Genomic DNA, 24,213 nt, shown 5'->3' on the forward strand with positions numbered 1-24,213 from the left:
TAAGTTCAATTAAAAACAAAGAATGAAGCGCCACAGGAACAAATAATCTAGCAACGGCACACTTCTGTGTAGTATTCCCTAAGTTTTTCTTTATTTTTAAGAAAGGCAGACTGCCACGTGCAGCGCCTCATTTGGATGTGTCTGGAGTCTTGGAAGCTTAACTACCCTACGTTCTCCTACAAATGGACCTTGAGAGCTTGTTCGGAGGTTCCAGCTGGGGAGCCAGCTACTCGTATACCCTTGACCAAAGAACAGTCCTCTCCTCCAACAGGGAAGGTCGTGCTCTTCCTCTGTGCACACACCTTAGGGAGGGACGCACGTGGAGCGGTGAGGGAGGAAGGGGACACCTGCCTCGCCAGCCAGATCAGCCGAATCAACCCTGGCGATCAGTGGGGTGACAGGTGCCGCAGCCAGGTCACCCGCACATCCTCTCCAAGCTTTTGTGATCAATAAAAAGATTTTCATTACACACCTCCAATATATGTAATTTACAGATAACCTACATCTGTTAAGTTAGATTTTAAACATTAATAAAGCTCCATTGCTTTATTTTTTAGATAACAAGTCAATATAAATAGATGTTCTAGTATTTTCTTGCCATATTCGGCAGGCTTGTCTTGCATACCCCACGCTGGAGACGTTGCTCTAATGGAGCAACTACAAAATGGTGGCTGTCACCAAATACAGGACAGACGCCTAGAGAAAGGGCAGCAGCGCGGCTGAGACTCAGGCACAGTGATGCGTCCTAGGGGCTTTACTCGGTTTCCTGCCCCACTGTCTCCCTCTGCCCTGGCAGCTCTTCTTAGGCACGTTTCCAGCGTGTCAGAATCCCAGAGATTTCCATGTCACTACTGACATCTTTCCCCCTAGAACACAAATGAAACAAGGAAGCAGAGCTAAGTGTGGCCAAGCACTGCCACTGAGCAAAGACCACAGTCCTCACAGCGAGCGTCACCAGAATCCTGCTGAGAGCCACCCACCATCTAAAGTGTCAACAGACATCTTGTTTCGGTAAGTGTCTGACATTAGCTGAGTATCCCCGGGTCCACTACTGATTGTGGTGGGTGTTCAGGACAGAGAATTCACAAGAGTCAGTTTTTGTCCTTGAAGAATACACATTCTAGCAGAAAAGCCAATAATTATGATAAACCAGCAGATGACATGCACAGAATTTTGCCTGGGAAAGTCAGGAAAGCCAAAAGAAAGCAGGTAATACCTGATGAGGCCTTATACAGTACGAGTGCATACTCACCAGGAGAGGCGTGGTCAGGACACTCACACAGAGAAAAAACAAACAAATGCAAAAGCAGGAAACTACAGGGGAAGGCCCCGGAGAACAGACTCGGAGAATGGTGAGAAGTTGTATGTGGGGAGGAGTCGGAAACAAAGCACTGTGAAGGGCCTCATATGCCATAGCAGGAATTATTTAACTGCATCCTGTAACAGATTACATATGCTATTAAAATGGCACGGCACGACCCACAGGTCCACGCTGGCAGTACAGCAGGTAACAGAGGACGACGAAAGAAAAACAAAGTAATCCGACCCATCCACATTCATAGCAGCATTCTTCGCAATAGCGGAAAGGTGGAAGTAGCCCAACTGTCCATCGATGGAGGACTGGATAAGTGAAATGTGATATATATACACAATGGCCGCCTTAAAAGGAAGGAAATCCTGACACAGCTACACATGGATGAAACTGGAGGACATCATGCTAAGTGAACTAAGCCGCACACAAAAGGAATCACTGTGTGATTCCACTTACATGAGATACAGTCAAATTCTGAGACAGAAAGTAGAGTGGCAGCTGCCAGGGGCTGTGGGACGAGGGTCCAGTTTCAGTTTTGGAAGATGAAAAAGTTCTGGAAATTGGTTTCTCAGTAATGTGGAATATACTCAACACCACTAAACTATACACTTAAAAATGGTTAAGATGGTAATTTTATATTGTGCATATTTTATCACAATTTGTAACAAGGCTCTTTAGCCCAAGTCTAGTCCAAGATGGCATAAGGGTAAACCGGAGCTGTGACAAGAGTGTGACTTCACAGGTGACTGACACGGTGGCGTGGGAAGGCTTGCTGACCAGTGTGGCCTGAAAAGCGAAGGCGCAGGGTTGAGGCTACCTCTGAAACTTCTAATCCAGATGGTATTACATTAATCAATATACTAAATAAACCTTTTCATGGGTAAGAACATTCATTCATTTACTCATTCTTTCATTCAAAGAACTTTTTTTTTCTTTTTTTCTTTTTTTTTTTTGCACCTGTGTGCCAAGCACGGCCTGAGAAACGTGGATACCACAGAAGATCAAATCCTTGCCCTCACACAGCTAACAACCCCAGGGAGACGTCATGTAACAGCAAGCAGATATGTGACACGATATGACGTACAAAAAACTACGTGGGGAAATGACAGCACTTCTCCTTTGGAAGAAAAATAAAGGAGAAGTGGGAGGTAACACGAGCAGAAATTTGCATGAAGTCAGGAAGCAGAGGTTGCGACCATTTTATAAATAAAAATGGAAAATGTTTAGTTTGTCATCCTCATTTGGTTAGGAAACAGATCAGTTAAAAAACGCATCACTCGATAGGAATAGGGAAAATATTAACTTGAATATTAAAATCTCATTAAACTACATATTCTTCCTGTATCCAGGCGTTCTTTACTGCAAAGCAATTTACTCACTTATAGCTCTGCTCATCATGTTACTTATTTTAGGTCAGAAAACTACAAATAATTCTTTTTCTGCAATAAAAGTATCCACATGGGGTGGTGGCAGGGGCACTGGCCTTATAAATGTAGGATTTAAACAGACTTGAAAAGCACGAACCTTTCCTTTTTGTGAAAGACATTAAACAAGAAAAACCACTCCTTAACAGGACTACAAAGGGGCGCATAGGCTTAACTGTTGGAACCCAAACAGCAGGAATTTCCAAACCGCTGCAATTATAAAAATTGTGACTACAATGGAAACATTAACATTTCTTGAAGTTCTTGATCATTAGGTCAGTTTTTGATCATTGGATTTCTGAGTCAGTTTGATTTTCCTAAGATGACATTTCCAACAGAGTTCAGCAGAACACATACTATTGGAAAGGGAAGGAGTACTGGGAGTCATTTGAGTCAATCCTCTAATCTTACAGGTCAAGAACTGCATCCAAACACGGGTAAGGGACCTCGTAGGTCACATGTAGCGTTTCTATCACAATGAGGCAGGGAGCCCAGGTCGCACTACAGGACATTCACTGTTCTTCCTGCTACAGCAGCGGTGAGATCCCACAGCAGCGGTGAGGTCCCAGACGCTACTGACTTTCCTTCCGACTGAACTACCTCTGGAAACTACCAACCTGGTAGAGAACATCCCTAATCATCGTACCGGCGATGTGAACAGATGAGCACAGTTCAAATACGCAGCTGTAACCGACAGTTGCATGAATGACTATTATAAAATCACGGTGCAAGCCTAACATTCTGTTCTTGATGATTTTACTGTGCCTTTACTGGATAATGGCGCCAACCTGAATTCTGCAACCCTCCGTTAATCACCGTCTGCTGTGGCTGGCTAAGCTGTAATGTTAACCAACCAATTTAAAACCATTACTGACACAGAAACATGTATTTAGAGATTTTGTGCCAACTACGAAACCACACAGTTTTTCAGTCATGTGTCCCGGATACTCTGTATGGAATGCTAAATACTCAAAACCACACTGGTTTGGGGGGTTACCTTTCTTGATTGCTCATTTTGGCATACATGGCTTGTACCAGTTCCGGGCTTTTCAGAAAATGGTCTGTAATAATCAAGAACCTAAGAAAAAGGAGGAGAAAGTTTGGTTACTAGAAACATAGTAAAATAGACACGGCCTTACCTACTTTATAGGCATATCTTACACAGAACAGCACTCTTTTACGGGGCTTTTTGATTAGCTGTAATCTTAAAATGTTTTTAACAGGTTTGCATACTATTTTTCTACTAGCAGCTGAAGAAAAATTAGAACCCTCAAAATATTTCTCTCCAATTTTATGTTATGAAAAATTTACTGAAATGATTCAAATTTATTCAACTGGAGCAAAAGACCTACTACAGCTTTTCATCTAAGCTGAGAAAGGAAAATACTTCACCATAGTTTAAACAGTAAAATGAAATTTAGCTACAAGTTCAAGTAAAAACAGAAGACATTAAACTGTTTTAGTCAGAAGCTCCGCGCTAACATTAACCAGAGAAACAGACATATCATACTTTTTATTTAAACATATGCCAACAGCACAGTCATGAATATCGGCTTGATTATCTCCTCCGTAAGAGCTCTCAAGTTACCAAGAACACATCCTCATTGCCAAGCAATGCAGTCATCTAAACTTAGAGATCAACTTATGGAAACCCCCAGGCAAAGATTATAAGCATATTTCTTCAAAGTGCCACTGTGACAACTGAAAAGTTTGAATAGTATTATTAATTAATTCTGAATCCTATTTACCAGGGGGCATCTGAAGACTTAAGAACTAAAGAATACACTGTTAATAATCAAGATTATAGTAATAAGAGTGACTGCTAAGTATTAAATATAGCTACAATCACAGTTTACTTAATCATTTCTTAACCAATAAAGTAATATAATAAAAGTATGGCTTTCAGTATGACAACCAAATGAAGCACTTCATATAAAAACAAAATCTAAATATGTACTCTATTTGTTCCACAACCTTTAAAATAACTGGCCAACATTTTGATGCAAAATATTTCTAACAATCAACGGATAATATTCAAAATTCTCAAAACAATTTTCCTATCAATTTTGGTAACTTATCAAACTGCAACAATAGAAATTCGTGCATTTCAAGCCAGGTACACAAAACTGTGATCCTAGTTAATTCATGTAATTCAGCTATTTGGAACTTAAAACACTTTCCCACAGAAACATTCATTCAAAAACACAATGTTCCAAGTACTGTGCTTGGGACTGGGTCACGGGCCATATTTGCAAACTCTCACAGTGGAGAAGACCCGTACATAGATATTTACAGAAAACTGTCTTCAGTGCAACATACAGACACACATTACAGATGATGAAAACAATGGTTTATCTAACCAGAAGGCTGTGGGGGGAGGGAGACAAAGGATGGGTGAGAAGATCAAGGAGGCAGGAAGGGGGGAGGGAGAAAGAACACTGAATTAGACATGACAAAACAAAACACACGACTTGGAAAAACAGCATGAGGGAAAGAAATAGCAGTGTGCTTAAGGAACTATAAGCAACAAAATAGCACTAGGGTTTTAAGGAGGGATTCGGGACTGGAAGCTTCTGTCCCTGAATGCTGCTGGCAGACGGCCAGCAGCGGCTGGTCTCTTCAGAACCATCTCAGCTAAGATAGCTGCCTCCCCCAAGGTTGGAGTTTATGGAAGACTGATTTGACAATCACACTTTCTTTCATGATATTGGTCATTCATGTTCCTTATCTTTTTCTTGATCAATTTTGTTGATCTTTTTAAAGAACTAACTTTGCCTTTGTTAATTTTTTCTATTGTTTTCTGTTTTCTAGTTCATTGACTTCTGTCCTTATCTTTTATTATTTTCTTCTTTCTACTTACTCAGGATTTACCATGCTCTTCTCTTTCTAGCTTCATAAAGTAGAACCTTAAGTCACTGATTTCAGACCTTCTTGTCTGATAGAAACACACTTTAAGTGTGTTTTTAAGCTATAAATTTCCTTTTAAGCACTGCTTTAGCTTTATCCCACAAATTTTGTACTTTCATTATCCTTCAGTTCAACATATTTTTGACTTGTGATTTCTTCTCTGACACATCCATCATTTAGATGTGTTAATTTCCGAACGTTTGGAATTTTTCTTGTTTGCATCTTGTTACTGTTTTCTATGTAAGCTTGCTGTGGTCAGAGAACATATTCTGTCTGATTTCAATCTTTTATATCTTGAAAGAGACATTTTTAATAGCGCAGGCTATTTTCTATACTGGTGAATATAACACATGCAGTTGAAGAGAAAGTGGGTTTTGTATATGTTGAGATAATATTCTACACACTTCACTCAGGTGAAGTGGGTACATGTCTCAGTGCTACCGAGCTCATCTACTCTAGACTGATGTCTGTGTATTTGTTCTATTAATGGCGGAAAAGTGAGTGTTAAAATCTCCAACTATCACTTCCAATTCCAGCCATGATGTTTAACAATTTACCCTCCTACCTTAACTACAAAAATAGACAAAATATATCAAACAACAGTTTTCAGACAATAGACAAGAAACCCAGGTCAATCAGGTTGTGGGACTAAAACAAAATAGCCTAATAAATGGGTGACAAATGTGATTGGACCGATATGTTTATACAACCCTTAAGGCCTAACTGGCAGAGTTGAGACCCACTTAGTGAAGGAAGGAGTTAGTTATGCAGCTGGAATGTGTGTTGAAGAAGTGGAACCCGACTGGGAAGGTCTTCCACATACAGGGACGGTGAGGGCGGAGGAAATGGGGTTGGGGTGGAGGAAGGAGCGGCAGGTCACAGCCGCTGCAGTGCTCTGTCGCTGTGACCACCAACCAATGTCACCTGGAACAACAATCAAAGTGGATCCAAACTTTGACCTTTACACCAAGATAAAATTCCAAGCGAATCAAACATTTAAACAGCAAAACTGAAACGACACGATACTAGAAGAAAACCTAAGGAGAGCAAAGGCCTTACAGTTATTACCAAACATCAGTAAGACATTGAATAAAGACTGACAAACTCATCTACTAAAAACATCAAAAGTTTTTACATGAAAAAAGTGCCACAAGCAAAGTCAAAACACAAATTAAAAAAGAAAAAGCATTTACATTTTATTTCCAACAAAGGGCTAATGTCCCTAATTTGGAAAATATTCCTACATATAGATAAGGAAAAGACTAACATCCTGATAGGAAAATGGGTAAAGAAAATGGGAATGCACATAAAAGGAAAAAAAGGTTCCTCAACATATAAAAAAATGCTCAACATCATTGCAAGAAAAACAGAAAATAAAACTATCCAGGGATACCATTTTAAACCTTGGCAGGACTAGCAAACCCCAAACTTTGATAGCATGCCCTGTTAGCAACGATGCAGGAAAGCAGGTGCTGTCAAAACATGCTAAGAGGCGTGTGGATGGTATGACATCCATGAAGGACAACACGGAAGAGTCTGTCAAATGAAAGCACACTGCCCTGGACCTAGTGACTGCACTCGGGAGTTGATTCGACAGTCACCTTGCCCACATGCAAGACGGCATTTGTATGAACAGAACTATTTACTGCAGCATTTTATATGCAGTTATGAAAAATTGGACGCAGCCTAAGTGTTCACCAATAAGGGACTGAGGAAATAAATCCTGCTATGTTCATACAATGGAAGAAGAGGCAAGAATGAGGAGGTTCTTCATGCACTGATATGAAAAGATGTCAGAAATGTACTACTTAGTATAATAAAGCGAGAAGCCCGGAAGTGTGGTGAGAAGAGAGAACGGCTAACCCGTTTAAAGGATGGGCTTGGAGCAACTCGGGGGATGGCGGGGAGGGAAACGATGCATTTTCATATTGGAATGACATGACTGTATTATCTCCCCCAAAGTTAAACATATCGTTTAAGTAATACACCCAGGCAGTTCTCTGAAATTTATTTCCATTTAACAGATATTCTGCCAAAGGATGAGAGCACTGCCACACCTTGGTGGGAAATTATTCAGGTGACCCCCGCAACTCAGATTTCTATGCTGGACACTCAGCTAAGTTCCATCTTAGCAGCTATTTCTGGGCAGGCAAAGTTCAGTCATTTCTCCAAAATAACTTAATAATAAATCTCTACATCTCTTCTCAAACAGATAAAGAGAAATAGAAAGGAAAGATGAACTAACCTCACCTCTCCATCATGCAACTCAGTGGCACAAAATTCAGCTTATGTAAAATCAAAATCTAATCGCTGAAATGCAGTTTCTCTGTCTCTACTTCTTCCCTGCAAAGAGGTAACTGCACACAAACCACAGCCCTGACTGAACACTGCCGACCGAGTATGTCTTTTCTCTCTCCGCAATCCGACTACCATCCCCTCTCCCCGACCCAATCCGTCCTTCACCTTTCAGTTTAAGTCTCACGTCCTCTGCAAGGCCTCCCTCACCGCCAGGCCAGCTGAACTCCCTGCCACGGCTCCCATGGCACCCTGTGCTTCCTCTTCTGGAACTTCCACGAGGGTTGCACCGTACGTAAGAAATCGCCGCTTAGATGCAGAGTGGGAACCTTAAATCTAACACGGACAAAAGAGAACTCTTGATCTTCCCTATCCCCACCCCAAACTGGTCTGCCCACCTCACTCAGTGGAACAAGCCAAACACCCAGCTTCCTATCCTGGCCTTTCTTTTGAGCACCTCTCCCCACAAACCTAATCCATCACAAAGTCTCGTCAATGCTCCCCACTCAGCACATTCAATCTACTCGTCTCTCGTCAACCCCATTGCTACCACCCTCCCGAAGCCACCATCACCTCTCACCTGGACTACAACTGCCTCCTAAAAGGTGCAAGCTCCGTTCTTCCCTCTCCCCCAACAGTTCAACCTCTGTCCAGCAGCCAGAGGGATCTTTCAAAACATAACCCGGGTTGTTGCACATCTGCTTAAAATGCTCCCCTCACCTCCCATAGTAAAGAGAGTAAACTCAACTGCCTTTTCCTGATTGCAAAGGCCTCCATAACTGGTCTCCATGACCTCCCGGACTGCGTGCATGTCCTACGATTTTCTCCATCACTCGTTATACCGTAGCCATCCTGGGCCCCTGAGTCCTGCCACAGAAGCCTCTGCCGTGGGGTCTTTGCACTTGGTGTAGTCGCTGCTTGGACTGTTCTTCCCAGCCTGTCCCCACCTTTCCCCACAGCTCTGCAAATGGTTGGCTATCTAGTTCTCGGCTCAAAAGTCACCAACTCAGACAATTCCGTGACCTCGCACCTCCTTAGTCAAAGTCACATCTCCTCACCAGAGTATTGCGTCAAGGCCTGGTGTTCTCTCGTTTTTTTTCACTGTCTGTCCTCCCCACCAATCGTATTTAAATTACAACTAATAAAATAGCTAATACTATATATAGTGTTTATTATGAGCCAAGGACCACTTTAAGGGAAAGCTTACACAAAACACGCTGTGTATTTTCTTCGAAGCATTTATCTGGCATTTTACAGACATTTATTTTGGGGTTTTTTGTTCATTATCTGCCTTACTAAAACAGTGTCTTATTAATTTTGAATCTCCAGTGTCATAAACAATACCTGGCACACTTCAAAAACTCAATCAATAATTACTGAATTAACTAATTAATTTATGTAGGAAATGAACATCTGTAAGTCTTCTGAGTTTCCTAAAAGCCTGCACAGAGGAGGAGCTATTTCTAAACCACAGGTTCTTCAAGACAAAGGTACATCCCATTCTCATGAAGAGGGCAGCTGTTCCCTGAATGGAAACCAAAGCCTCTGTCATGTGATATGGCAGACAGTGCGGTCAGGACGTCCTCATGGCAGACCCAAAACAACACAAAGCAAGGCCGCGTAGGCACTGATCCCTAGCGCAGGCCAGGACCCACGCCAGGGAGATGCAGAGAGGCAGTTGTCCGACGGGCGGGATGACACAGGACACCTCTCAAGTACGTGCAGATGCAGATGGGCTGTGCGTTTTCCAGGGAAATCTCCTACGTACTCTTGTGCACTTCTGAGCTGTTCAGGTAAGTAGTGAGGGCGACAACATCAGGCGTGCACTCATTGTTACCCATCAAATGCAAAACCATAGGCTCTAAAAGGCACCAGAACTGAATACTGGCTGATCTGCTTTAATCGACTCTAACTACAAAGACCAAGTCATCAGAGCAAAGGGCTAGAATGACATCTTCCCACAACACTACGTAACAGAGGGCGGATACGTGCCCCATTCGAGGCTCAGGCACACAGGGAGCAGGAGAGGGTTTTGCACCCATCCTTGGGCCACACCAAACATTGGGGGAGTCTGCAATGCCGTCCACATACCCTTAAACAAACATACAGAACGTGAAGTTCCAAAGTCTGGAAACTTCGAATCTAAATCAACGCCTTCACTTTAGAAACAAGGAAAGGGAGGCCCACAGAAGCTCAGTGTCTTGGTGATGGTCCTTAGGCACTCAGTCAGAACAAGCACTCAGCTTCCTGCCTTCCGTGGTCCGTTCCAGAACGTTCCCCTACGTAGAGCTAGGACTTGCTCAAGCAGCCTGCCTGGAAAGAAGTTTCAGGTGAACTTAAAACCTAAGTCAGGGTCTAGTTCTTCATGTTGCCTTCCGTTCAAAATGATCAGTGGTAAAATTCATTCTTTCTTTCATTCAAGAAATAGTAAACATCTACTAGTGAGTAGAGATAGTGGCATTTTGACTTTAACTTTAGAACTATGTATTTAGAGGGTAAGAACACCTATCACCCGCATTCGACTTACAAATATAGTCAGAAAAACGTGTTCTGTGTGGACACCTGGAATTCTTTGCTCCAGCACTTTCTGGCCTAACATTTAATGTATAACACCGACTGCAAACAATACAGCACACATGAAGCGATGATGACGGGTTGCTCATCTTTCAACGCGAAAATGGTCATTTAAGTGGTTGTCAATGATGTAGAAGTTTGCATGTGTTAGATGTGGCAACTGTTTCTCTAAATAAAAGAAATATACTCTCCATTCCAGAGTGCTGCATAAAGTTACAGGTAAATTTCAGTCAGAATTCATTTCATATATTTTCTAACAAATATCTACTCCACGGTAACCACAGATGAAGGCATCCGTAACAGAGACCCAATCATGCTCAATCTTGTCTAAGTTACACAGTTCAAATTATGATTTAATTCTTTAACAGAACTACTATTTCTATTAAGTCAGAAATTTTGTGGTAATATTGTATGAGGGAGGTAGGGTCCCACTAATCTAGAACCTAAAATGCCAAAAGATATTTAAGAGACTGTAATACACAAGTAATACTCCAACTTTATGGAAAGTAGAACAAACTTTCTTGGGGGAGGGTCAGAAATATATTCTATCAAAAGCAGAAACAGGAGTAGAAGGGGCATCAGAGAAACACGTATTTATTTTACAAAAAGGAAAAACTGAACGCTCAGGCTCAAAGCCTAAGTAGGGGCCAAGCCAGTGGGCCTCACCAGTGGGTGAATGGTGACACCACTCACTGAAACAGCAGCCTGGTGGGGCAGTGGCAAGCTTAGGGGGTGGGAAAACCCAGTCTGGTCTGAGCCTTCCTAAGTCTGAGATGCCAACTAGAAGCATACAATACGAATACATAAGCCTGGGGCTCAGCAAGAGGTCAAGGCCAGAGACATACACTTGGAAATCATCACCTTAGAAAGGAATTTTAAGCTGTGAAACTAGGTAAGGTCACCCAGGGAATGAGCAATGACAGAGAGTGGTCTGAAGACTGGCTGCAGCCACGCCCACTCTGGGCTAATGTAGAGAGTGGGAGCCAGCAAAGGAAGCAGAGAAGGTGCCTGAGGAAGAAAGCAGCAGGGAAGAAAAATGGGGCATAGATGACAGAAGAGAGTACTGATGAGGTCTTTCAGCCCCTGGACCCAAGTGCCTAAATATCCAATACTCGAGGACTTTTTGTCAGGTGAGCCAAGAAATTCTCTTTTGTGCATACGCTCTCTGAGCTGGGCTCTGTCACTTAGATTCAGAAGAACCACAACTAACATAATGCTTACAGTGTGCCAGACATTATCTTGTCAAGGGTCCAATAACAAACACTAAAGCTTGCCATCAGGGAGCTTGTCGAATGGACAAGTGTTAGACGCTGTGAAATCTGAGTGCACGGGACACTCTGAGAGAACAGAAGAGGGGCAACAGATTCAATCCGTAACAAGAAGGACAATTATGTATATTTATCTTCCCAGTATCTTTCTAGTTAAAGAAATAGTACAATTTATAGGCATAAGGCAAGAAACATCCCTAGAGCAGAGGGGACATCAGTCTGGGGGTGAAACTTGGTCATGCAAAATAAATCAACTAGTAACCCAAATATGAACAAAAAACAATACTCTACTCACACTTACAAATTTGTTTTTGTAGTGGAACTGTGTAGAAGTTCAACAGAGTGATAAAACTTTATTCTGAAAGAGGCCAAAACTGAAAGAGTCTGTACCTCCCCATAGTTGGTAATTCTTATAATAAATGACATGGTTAAAAAATATATAAGCCTTCAGTTTAGCCTAACTTCCAACTCTACACTAGTTCTGTGATGTTGGTCAAGCTGGTTAACCTTGCTTAAGTCTCAGGGCCATCATCTGTAACGAGTGACAAACCACAGTCAAAGGATGGCAGTACCAGGGAAACAAGATCCCATACACAACACGCCACACATCATAGGACAGCACAGGCAGGCCCACTCAGTTCCCTCCCACGTGATTCCACACGGACCCACCTGTTCTCCTCCAACCTACCAACGCATATTTACTGGGCTGTCAGACTCAGATGAATTCAAGTGCGAAAGTTCAGCCCTTGGATTCATCTAGGGTTATCTAAGAGCATGAAAACATCTCTCACACCTACAAACAAAAGAAACAAACATTTTTAGAAGGGCATTATCCCAATAATGCAAATTGAGTAGTGCCATCGCCTACAATTTCCTGTGTTTCTGGAGGACCGAAACAAAAAGACCCAAAGTTATTGAAACCTTACATTTGTCCCTTTCCAAGAAAAGATACTAAACCCATGAATTCTAACACCATGTAGTTTTGTACTCTTTGTCAGCTATCTCATACTGTCGGGAGGTGGGAGGGCAAAAAGTGGGCTTTTCCTCTAATTTTCAGGGATGGGTTCACATTTAACAGTGAAAAGTAACAATTTTGTTGGATGCCTCAGGATATTTTGTGGTCCCATTGTTGTTTACCAAATGCAGAGTTCCTCTCACGTAAATCAAACTCTTCAGTGTATGGACCACAGAAGACATCAGTTAACTATGACTTTCCATTCTTTTTCCTGTCTAATCCCATCTAGTCACCTTTGATTAACTTCAACTTGAGTTATTCTGAAGACCTTATATTTTGCCCTTTATTCCATGCTCCTAAAAAATTGCAGGTGGTTAAAATATAAATCCAAGATACTTAACAAATGAAACAGAATTCAGCTACAGAAAACTCAGTAACCTGACTAATGATTCAATCATCATGTTAAAACATATTTGAATACTGAAGGAGATTTTTCTAAGTCAAACACAACATAATACTTTTTTTCACCAGCTTCTGTTGTGCAAGTGGTAACTCAAATATAAATGAATGTTCAGAAACATAAATAACTTAAAAATTAGATATAATTTCAACAGAACAATACCGTTCACACCAAAAAAGACCAAAACTGGGAAAGTTCATACCTCGCTTGTGAAAGGCAAGCGAGATTACTGGCAGCTCGAGGCTTGCACCGGGACACAAGGTGTGCCCTAAACACACTGACCACTGTGGAAAACAGACGTAAAAACAGATTTTAAAGAAAACAAAAGATGGCAGCATAGGTAAACACCATGTCCTCTCACAATCACCTCAAAATTACAACTAAACTACAGAACAACCATCACTGAGAATCTTCTGAAGTGCGGCTGAACAGAAGTCTACAACTAAGGACATACAGAAGAAGCCACATCAAGACTGGTAGGAGGGGCCGAGACTCAGAATTGGCTGGTCACACACACACGCACACACATGCACACGGTGTTTAAAAATCAAAAGGGATATCTCAGCTGTGGAGGTCCCCTCTGGGAACAAGGGGTCCAAGCACCACACCAGGCTCTCTAGCCTGGAGTTCTAGTGCTGAGAAGAGAAATCCCCATAACTTCTGGCTGTGAAAACCAGGGGAGATTGTAGCTGAGTGAGACAGAGGGCAGCTGTAGTCCCAGGCGCTCTTCTTAAACAGCCCACGCACGGACTCACTCGCTGATGGACTCACTCGCTCTGAGCTCCACTACTGGGGCAGCAGCTCGAAAGGCACCAGGGATTCACTGGGGGGAACTGAGTTGTCTGGCTTCAGGGCAAGGGCTGGTGGGGCAGTTTTCTATGGGGCAGAAGTGCTGGCAGAAGTCACTGTTCCTTTGTTGAACAGTGCTGCATATGAACCCAGCTTTCATACACAGGTGACTGCCATATCTGAGTCTCCATCAACCTGGCTAACATCCTTCGCCTTGCTGTGGTGATTCCATGAGACCCCGTCCCGCCCAACTTGCAAGCCCACCCAAGTTGCTTCCAGTGGTTTTTCCATACAAACAGCCTGTCTTGGGTCACGCTGCAGACTTTCCTAAAACCTCTCAAAGGCTCCCAAACCCCAAACAGGCAGCATCCGGCTTTGGTATGCCCCATACCTCTTGCTAAGCAGCCCCAAGCCTGGCACTGGCAGCAGCCAGCTTTAGTCAGCAGCTTAGCCTCTCCCAGGCACCTTCAAGCCCAGCACAAGTGGCAACCATCTGCAGATCACTTTGTAGCTCATACAAAGTGGCCCCAGGCAGGGCACAGGCAGCAGCTGAATTTGACCTTCAAAAGAGCTCCTTCCAAGAGGCCCCAGAACCAACACTCCTGGTGGCCAGCTTCAGACTACACCAGAGTACCACCCACCCACCTCCACAAACACACCCAAAGGGCAAACTGGGCAGGCAGCAGAGCCCAACCTAATAAAGCGAATCCTACTCTGTAGGGTCAGCACCTACACAGCACCTCCTTCACTGTAGTGATTTCACTTATATGTGGAATCTGAAAAACAAAATAAATGAACAAACAAAACAGAAATAAACTCATAGATACAGAGAACATTTTAATAACTGCCAGATGGGAGGGGGGTTGGGGAATGGTGTAGAGGGGGGAAGGGATTAAAAGTACAAATTGGTAGTTACAAAATAGTCATGGGGATGTAAAATACAGCATACGAAATATAGTTGATAATATTGTAATAACTATGTGTGGTGTCAGGTCGGTATCTGATTTATTGGGGAGATCACTTCATAAGTTATATAAATGTCTAATCACTGTTTTGTACACCTGAAACTAATATAACATGATATGTTAACTGTAAATAAAAACTAAAAAATTATTAAATAGAAAAAAAAAAAAGAAAACAGTTGAGGAGCACTAATAAAAGAAAACAACAAAAATTTTGAAGAATTTTATAATGATGAAAGAGTCAATACCTCAGAAGACACAGCAATTACAAACACACAATGAGGTACCTAACAACAAAGCCTGAAAATAGGAGAAGTAGAAAATACTCAACTTTCAATAATGAACAGAACGAGACAGAAGACCATCAAGGAAACAGAAAACTTAACACTATAAACCGACTAAACCTAACAGACATCTACAGAACACTCCACCCAAAACAGAATATACATTTTTCTCAAGTACCTGGAACATTCCCCATGATAGACTAAATGTTTGGCCATAAAACAGGCCTCAGTGTATTTAAAAGTAATGAAATGATATAGTGTATTCATCAATCCCAATGACATCACATGACTGAATTTCTCCTCAGACCAGATGATCACAAGTCACACATCACCCTCTAATCTTTAATGAGCCATCTACTGCAGCCACACTGGTCTGATCTGTACACTCCAAAAGCTCGTGTGCATGTCCACGCTGTGTTGTCTCATATACTCAGTGCCCCCACCACCACCTTACAAAGTTCTCCGTATCCTTCAAGGCCTAACTCAAACCTACCTCACTTTACCTTTCACAGAGCCTCCAGAGTCTGCTGAGAAACTTTTCTCATTTTGTCAACATATGTTGTTTTAATTTATTGTTCAATTGTTATAATTCAAATTTCTACTTAACACCTCTATAAGGAAGGTGATCTGTCAGGACGTTCTTAAGCAGTCAAATTTCTAATAAGATACTCACGGCCATTCTGATTCAGGGTGCTTTTGGTGAGCCTCTATGACATTAATTGCAATATTCAGGTTTTCTTCCAGTTCTTTAATTCTTGAAGAATCAAGGCATGTGAACAAAATCATTGAAGAGTAGGCAACAATTTTTTTGTCTGGATGATTTAAGCAAGACCTTCCAAAGTAAAGAAATGAAAAGTGTTAGCCCAATTTAACAACACAATAAAATACTATTATAGCACATATGTAATAATAATCCCATTAACAAATTCAGTACATGCTGATTGTTTAAGAATTATAATACTCTGAATACTGAGAATTACAATACTCTGAAACATGTACATCATTTATTGTGAAAATAGCAAGTATAAAATTAGTCAAACATAAAAGTATCCATTAATAGTTTTGAGGGACAGAATGTTTAAGGGAAAGATGGTATATTGGCAAGAAAAAGGATCTGGGGTCCAGAGACTCAGTGTACATCCTGGTCCATCTACCTAGCGGCTGTGTCATCTTAGAAGGGGTCACTAACTGTCACTTATGCTAGGGGTCATGCACTTGGGCAGTTTTCATTTCAACTTCATAATACTCTTCTGAGGAGGTATTATCCTTGCATTACAGATAAAGAATGTGTTGGCTTACTTGCCCAAAGACACAAAATCAGTACCAGCCAAAGCTGGAATTCAAATTTGGTTCTATGTGTTTCAGAAACACATAAAGAGTGCAGTCACCTAACCTCTTCCGGTGTGCTTTCTGGTATGAAAATGGAACACACTCAACACCTCCTCGGCCTACCTCCCACGGCCTCTGTGAGGATGAGATAATGTAAGTAAAGCACCAGGTAAACTGTCACAACTTCTCTGACCACCAACCCATGTTCAAGGGCCCCTCCTGTTTCCATGACACCTGGATTTCTCTAGATGGCCCGTACTTACACTACCATGTGCTCACTTACTCCTTCATCTCCCCCACCAGCGCCCACCCGGCTCTTGGGGAGTAATACCCACATTCCACTCACCTAGCTCAAACCGGCAGGTATGAGGCACCCAAACTGTTTTAAAGGAATGAATTCTCAAAAATAAGTAATTTCTATTTCTGTAGCTGGAATTCCACAATCCTTCCCTTCCACCTAAGCTCAATTATTAGTCATCATGAAGATAACAGGCATGTATACGCCTTCAACTCTGATTATCTGCAGGAATTTGAGCAGCAGTTAGACTCAGCGAGCTAGAAGTGACACGAGAGGCATCTGAACCAAACACCCTACTTTCCAGATGACCCAGAAAACCTCCACAACCAGGGAAGGCAGCAAAGAATGCAGGCCGCGGGTATGAACAGTGTGGGCTTTGGAGCCGAGAGCAGCTCTGTCACTTGCTAGAATCAGTGTCAGTTCCCACGTGTGTCCAGATCCACAGAACAGGGATAACACAGAGCAAATGCCATTGACCGGTAGCTGCTGCCCTGCAGCTTGTACTGCTGCCAGCACGGAAGTCACAACGCTGGGAGGCAGCAGAGCCGGGGCCGCCCTCCCAGACGGCGCCTTTCCTCTTCCCTATTCGCTCACCTTTTCCCTCTGCTCAGTTTCTCACAGACTAACAGCTGCTCAAAGCAAAGGACGAGATCACTTGGGAAATGCACCGGGAGCCGCTGGAGGTAAGCGGCCCCGGGGTCCCACCGCCCAGTTCTCCACGGCCACCAGAACACGCGGCGCTGAGCCAAACGTGTGCAAGCGCTCAGGAAACTAATGAATGATTGACTCACTGCCCGTGCAATGTTTTCTGGCTTGGTTCTTATTTTTCCCTTGTAAATGTTTTCTTATAAATAATTACAGCGTCCTTGACTATGTATTTCTTATTTGAACCAAAACTTTTATTTTCTTAAAGTAAAACGGACATACAACAATGGGCACAGATCTTAAGTGCACAGCTCCATGAACGCTTAGGGACGAATACACCCACGTGATCACCACCCACCCAGATCGGGACAGAGAACATTCTCACAACCCTGGAGACGCCTCGGTGCCCTCTCAGCCAGTACTCAACCTGCCACCACCCGAGCAAAAACACTGTCCTGAATCCTATTACCAAAGGTTCGTTTCCCCTGGTTTTGAATTTCATGTAAATGGAATGACAGAACCACAATCTTTTCAGAAGTTAGAAAAACTCTTATCAAAATACTCACAAAAAGAGTTCTGGGAAAGCATGTAACCAGACAACAGACTGGGAATCTTCATTTCGTGAGGCAATATTGCCCAAAAACTGCAGGCCACAGCGAAAAGCTGAGTTTATAAAAGTAAAAAAGACATGTGATTTTAAAAATATTTTTAACACAATGAATGAATACATTTTAATAAGAAATATTCCCCAGGAAGTTTGTGAGGTTCTTTTCATTATAAATGTCTCTTGCCACGACGAAACTTTGGGCATGACATCAATAATAAAATGCCTTACCAAAACAATGCATTCTACAAAATTAACTTCTTAAAAAGACTGTAAATGTTAACACAAATAAACTTGTAACTACATGAAATATAATTGGAATATGGACTCCAATTAAACACTTAGCCTGGCTTTTTAAAAATTTAACTACCTGCTATTTAAAACAGACATCTAAAACATAAGACTACGGAAGAACTGAAAGTTAAAAAATGGTAAAAAGATATCAACACAAACATCAGCCTAAAAAGAACATCACAGATCATTTAAAATCAGACATAATAAAAGCTAATGATTAAGGCAAAAAGTGTTAAAGCTAATGATTAAGGCAAAAAGTGTTATAAGTGATTTTTTCCTAAGTTGTTTCAGAATGACGTAATTCACCAAAAAGATATAATAATTTTAAATTGGAACGACCTAATAACAAGACCTCAAAAAGGGGCTGCCAGTTAGCTCAGTTGGTTAGAGCGCAGTGCTCTTAACAACAAGGTTGCCGGTTCGATCCCCACAGGGGCCACTGTCAGCTGTGCCCTCCACAACTAGATTGAAACAACTACGTGACTTGGAGCTGATGGGTCCTGGAAAAACACGCTTAAAATAAATAAAAGTTTTTTTAAAATTATATACATATATATATATATATATACACACATATATATGTATATATGTGTGTATATATATATATATACACACACATATATATGTATATATGTATTTATATACATATATATATATATGGAAAACTGACAAAAGTATAGAGGAAAGAGAAAAATCCAGTTAAATTGGGCAATTATAATATACCTTTCTCAGTAACTTGCAGAACAAGTAAACAAAAATGTTAGTATATTTTAAATATTTGAACATGATTTAATAACCTTGTTGACATGTTAGAATATTCCACCAAATAAAACTGCACACTACTGGACAAAATCCAGAATACTGACAACAGCACATACTGGTGAAGATATGGAGCAACAGGAATTCTCCTTCATTGCTGGTGGGAATACACAATGGTGCAGCCACTTTGGAAGACAGTCTGGCGGTTTCTTACAAAACTAAACGTACTCTTAGCTCACGCTCCAGCAATTGTGCTCCTCCGTCTTTACCGAAAGGAACCGAAAGCTAAGTCCACACAAAAACCTGACACGAATGTTTATCGCAGCTTTACTCGTAATTGCCAAGACTTGGAAGTTACCATGATGTCCTTCAGCAGGTGATGGATACATAAACTGTGGTCCATCCAGACAATGGAATATTATTCAGCACTAAAAAGAAATTAATGATCAAGCCAGGAGAAGACATTGAGAAAACTTAAATGCATATGACTAAGTGAAAGAAGCCAATTTGAAAAGGCTACGTACTATATGAGTCCAAGTATATGACATTCTGGAAAAGACAAAACTATGAAGACAGTAAAAAGGTCAGGAGTTGCGGGGAGAGGGGTGACTAAGCAGAGCGCAGAGGATTTTCAGGGCAGTGAAACTTCTCTTTATGACACTATAATGATGAATACATGTCATTATACATTTGTCCAAACCCATAAAATATATAGTTCTAAATAACCCATGGGGACAAAAAAAAAGAAATTATAATGAAAATAAAATATTTCAAACCGAATGTTAACAAAAATATTACGAACCAAAACATCTGGGATGCAGCTAAAACAGTACATAGAGGGAAATTTATAGCTTTAAAATGCTTTATGCTGGGAAAGACGAATGATGAAAATGAGCTAAGCTTTCAGGAAATTATAAAAAGGATGGCAAAATAACTTCTCAAAAAATGAAGAAAATAAAGATGAAGAGTAAAACAATTATTAAAATGGAAAATAATAATAAAATAGAGAATATCAACAAATTCAAAATGTGATTCTTCAAGAAGCTTTATACTGACCAACCTTTGGGAAGACTGACCAAAAGAGAAAAAAAGCACAAATAACAAAGACAAATTTTCAGAAATGAAAAAGAGGACACCGCCATAGACCTTGCAGACATCAAAAAATATCAGAAAATATTACAAACATTATGCCAAACTGTTTGAAAATTTAAATAAACGAAACTGTAGAATATAACTAATAAAAACTGACGGTAAAAAATTCTGTGAAATATTCAGGAAAACCCTGAAGAGCCCTCTAACCATTAAGGAAATTGAATCAGTAGTCAAATGTTTTCCCGAAAAGAAAACCCCAGACCTAGACAGTTGCACTGGCCAGTTCACATTCACTCTTTCAGAGAACATAAAAAGAGGGAGCAGACTCCCAAATCAACGTTATGAGGCTAGCCTAACGGTGAGACCCAAATCAGAACAAGGATAGTATCAGACAGGAAAATAACACTCATGTGAAAAATACTCAACAATATACTAACAAGATGAATCCAGTTATACCACAGGACAAAGTAGAATTTATACCTGCATTGAAAGCTGCTTTAACATTAGAAATCAAAAATTGTAACTGACCATATTAACTTATAAAGGACAAAATCATATGATATCTCAAATACTACAGAAAACATGTTTGATGAAATTTAACACCCACTCATAATTCAAAGCGAAACAAAATAAAAAAAACGCCTAGCCATCAAAAAATACAAGCGGCCTTCTTTAACCTAAAAATGGTGCCCATAAAAATCTATAGCCAACGTTCATTGTCAACTGGAGAGAAGGAATGCTCCTTTTGAAAGGGGACAGGTCAAAGATACCTGCCATTACCATTGCCAGTCAACACCGTACTGAAAATCTCAGTCAGCAAGACAAAAAAATAAAGGCCTAAGAATCGGAAAAGAAACAGAACTGTCATTATACCCTCACAGATGAAATGTCATTTCTAATGTATGTAGAAAATATTTTTTAAATGTATGTAAGTTGTTTGATTTAACAAGAGCTATAAATGTTGCTGGATACAAACTGAATATGAAAAAAAAAAACAGTTTTTCTATATACAGGGAGTGAGCTAAAAACAAGAAAAGACATCATTTATAAAAGCAACAAATATATGACCAAAAATGTTGTAAAATTCTAAAACTTGACTGAGAGATATTAAAGTAGCACTAAGTGAAAAATTATATCATGTTCACAGATTAGAGGACTGCTTTTATCTAGAGATTAAAGGCAATCCCAAACTAAACTACGTGTGTCTGTGTGTGTGTGTGTGTGTGTGTGTGCGTGCGTGTTATTTCACCAGAGCATGTGTATATGTTTGTGTGAGTGCTCTATAACTTGACAAGATTATTCTAAAATTTGTCTGAAGATAAAAAGGATTGAGATAAACATAGCTGAGATGTTGTTTAAAGTAATAAGGTAAGAGGATTTGTTTTCACAAGACAATAAGCAACAGCCAATAGAAAAGAACAGAACAGACCCAAACCTATACTGACATGTGATTAATGACAGAGATGTAAGAGCAGACAGTTGAGTCAAAGACCGTCTTTCCAAAACTAACACTGGGCACCTGGGCAGCCCTGCTCACACAACACAGGGAAGTCAATTCCATGCACTAACATAAATGTAACACAGTAAAAATAGAAAGATTTTAGAAAACAACACTGCAGAATAAGATTTTTAAACAAGACACATAAAAATATTAATAAACCAGAACACATTAAAATTAAGACTATTTTTTCTCAAAAGACAACACAAAGAGTTAAAAACAACAACAAAAAACCTATCAATAGAATAGGAAAAGATATGGAACACAACTGCCATAGGACTCCTATATAAAATATAATAAAAGAGCTCTTATAAATCATTGTACAACACAAACAATCCAATAGAAAAATGAGCCAAAAATAAAAAAAAAAACCTAGGCTTGAAAAATACTTTATAAAATAAGATTTCCATAAGGCAAATATATACATATATATGAAAAAGTGCTCAATCCCATGGGAAAACCATGAGATTCTACTATGTATCTACCAAATTGGCAAAAATTGCAGTCAAAAATAACAAAGTGTTTGTGAGGATGTAATGCAACAGGAACTGAAGGTTCTCGAAAATCCTTTATGCCCAAGAGATTCCCTGAGCTGTCACACCGACTGCATTTATATAAAATATTTCAGAGTGGGTTCCAGTTACCATAACTGACTCTCAGCGCCAAATGAAGCCTTCATTGCTTGCTCTGTGAAAGGAAAGCTGGGCCCTTCAAGTCAGCTTTGTCAGCTGGCACAGACAGCCTTGTCAGCAGAGGTGCTGGAAGGGCACTGGAGGAATGGAGGAAGCGCGGGTTTTCCTCTTGCTGGCTCTGAGGTATTCCTCTGGCCAGGCTTCTCAGTGCGCTGTTTCTCCAGCATCTGCCTCTTGCAGCGGGCTCCTGCAATGGGCACCGCAGCGGATGCCTGCAGTGGATGCCTGTGGTGGGTTGCCTGCAGCGGACTCCTGCAATGGGCACCTGCAGTGCTTCTCCAGTAATTAGCTCCTGCACAGCCTGACAACCAGCAATGTGCAACAGCCAGAAACTTCCTCGGATGCTTCAAAGCAAGTTCCAAGTCATGGTATCTCCCCGTGGACTACTTCCCTCTGCACCCCATGACAACCTTATGAGGGAGGTAATATTCTCCCCGTTTCACACAAGAGGAAACCTAAGTTCAGAAGGTCACTGACTCACCCCTGACTCACATGAAGCTTTTAAGTGGTACTAAGTAGGGCTGGAAAAGCAATGGTTCCTGAGCTTCCCAAAGCACAGGATCAAGGTTGACCAAGAAAGGTTTAAAAAGCCACAGAAGAATTTGAGCTGAAATCAAAGATTTTGCTTCATTAAAGGAATTGGCACCAGGCATCGACCAGGAGACATTTTTAAGGGCATGTAAATGTCCAAATACCTTCAACTTTCTAGACCCCTGCTTTGCTGGAAGAACGGAGTTGGCCTGCTGTCCTCGCACTTTCCCAGGACCTGAGCCTTCCTTCCAAACCCTGTCGCCTAATCCCTGAACACAGGGCAGGCTGCTGGCCCCAATACCTCAAAGGCACAGTGGTTGTAAAGATTGAAAAGGATAAGGTGTGTAACGTGCCCATGCTAGTCACTTATTCACTAACCAACAACAACTGCTTGCTTGCAAAACTGTGGCCAAAAATCAAAACACTGAAATGAAAAAGGTATAAAAAGAAAACAACGCACCAAGCACCTCAAAACTGAATTAAGTTGGTGTTATAATGTAAAACAGTGACACGGCATACAAAACTGCACGTACACATTTATGCCCACACATACAAATACTGAAAGTGACTAACAAGTCAAGTGTTTGTCTAATGTAGCCTGCCGAGACAGTGATTATTGTTCTTTCCACTTTTCTGAGTTTAAAAAAAATTACTCTAGAATGAAATTATACAAAATGTTTAGAATAAAAAAATCTTCATTTTTACGATAAGTCAGTTTTAAATCACATTTATATTTCTATTTAGTATTTCAGGACATTAATGCTCAAATCCTTGTAAAATTTAACACAAAAAAAAAAGCCAACAACATACGTTGGTCTGAGAGCCAACTGACCCCACAATTTATCAGGCAACTAAAAATCAGCACTTTGAATCAAACACGATTCGAGGAAGGAGAAGGTTTAAAGATGTCCTAGAAACAAGAAAAAAAAAACTCCATCCAGACAAGTACAAATAATAGTTTACTTTTACCAAACAGCTTATCAAATGATCTTTATGTAAATATTGCAAATGTTACAAAGCCCTTCAAAAATCCCAACATTATTTTTACAGATTAGGAAAAAATAAAGGCCAAAAATAAGACCAATAGCTCAATTAAAATAACTCATGCTTGTGTTTACATAAAATTTGATGAGCATAATATATTCGTCACACCACTGTAATTATTCTCTGAAAATAATACTCTAAATATTATTTTGACAATGTAATTATAGTTCTTACCTCAAAAGTGGTTAACAAAAAAC

At 40.7% G+C, this 24,213-nt stretch overlaps 1 protein-coding gene across 1 annotated transcript in view; it reads right to left on the reverse strand.

Annotated features, from left to right (window-relative positions):
* ATXN10 (ataxin 10) overlaps positions 1-24,213 on the reverse strand; it is a 147,972-nt gene that overhangs the window by 98,654 nt on the left and 25,105 nt on the right. Inside the window, exons 4-6 of the mRNA XM_081059850.1 lie at positions 18,069-18,165; positions 15,904-16,062; positions 3,734-3,814 (exon numbers count right to left, since the gene is read on the reverse strand). Coding sequence (XP_080915976.1) covers positions 3,734-3,814; positions 15,904-16,062; positions 18,069-18,165 — 337 coding nt within the window. The remainder of the gene's footprint in view (positions 1-3,733; positions 3,815-15,903; positions 16,063-18,068; positions 18,166-24,213) is intronic.

Source organism: Rhinolophus hipposideros (assembly GCF_964194185.1).
Source record: "Rhinolophus hipposideros genome assembly, chromosome: 9".
NCBI lineage: Eukaryota > Metazoa > Chordata > Mammalia > Chiroptera > Rhinolophidae > Rhinolophus > Rhinolophus hipposideros.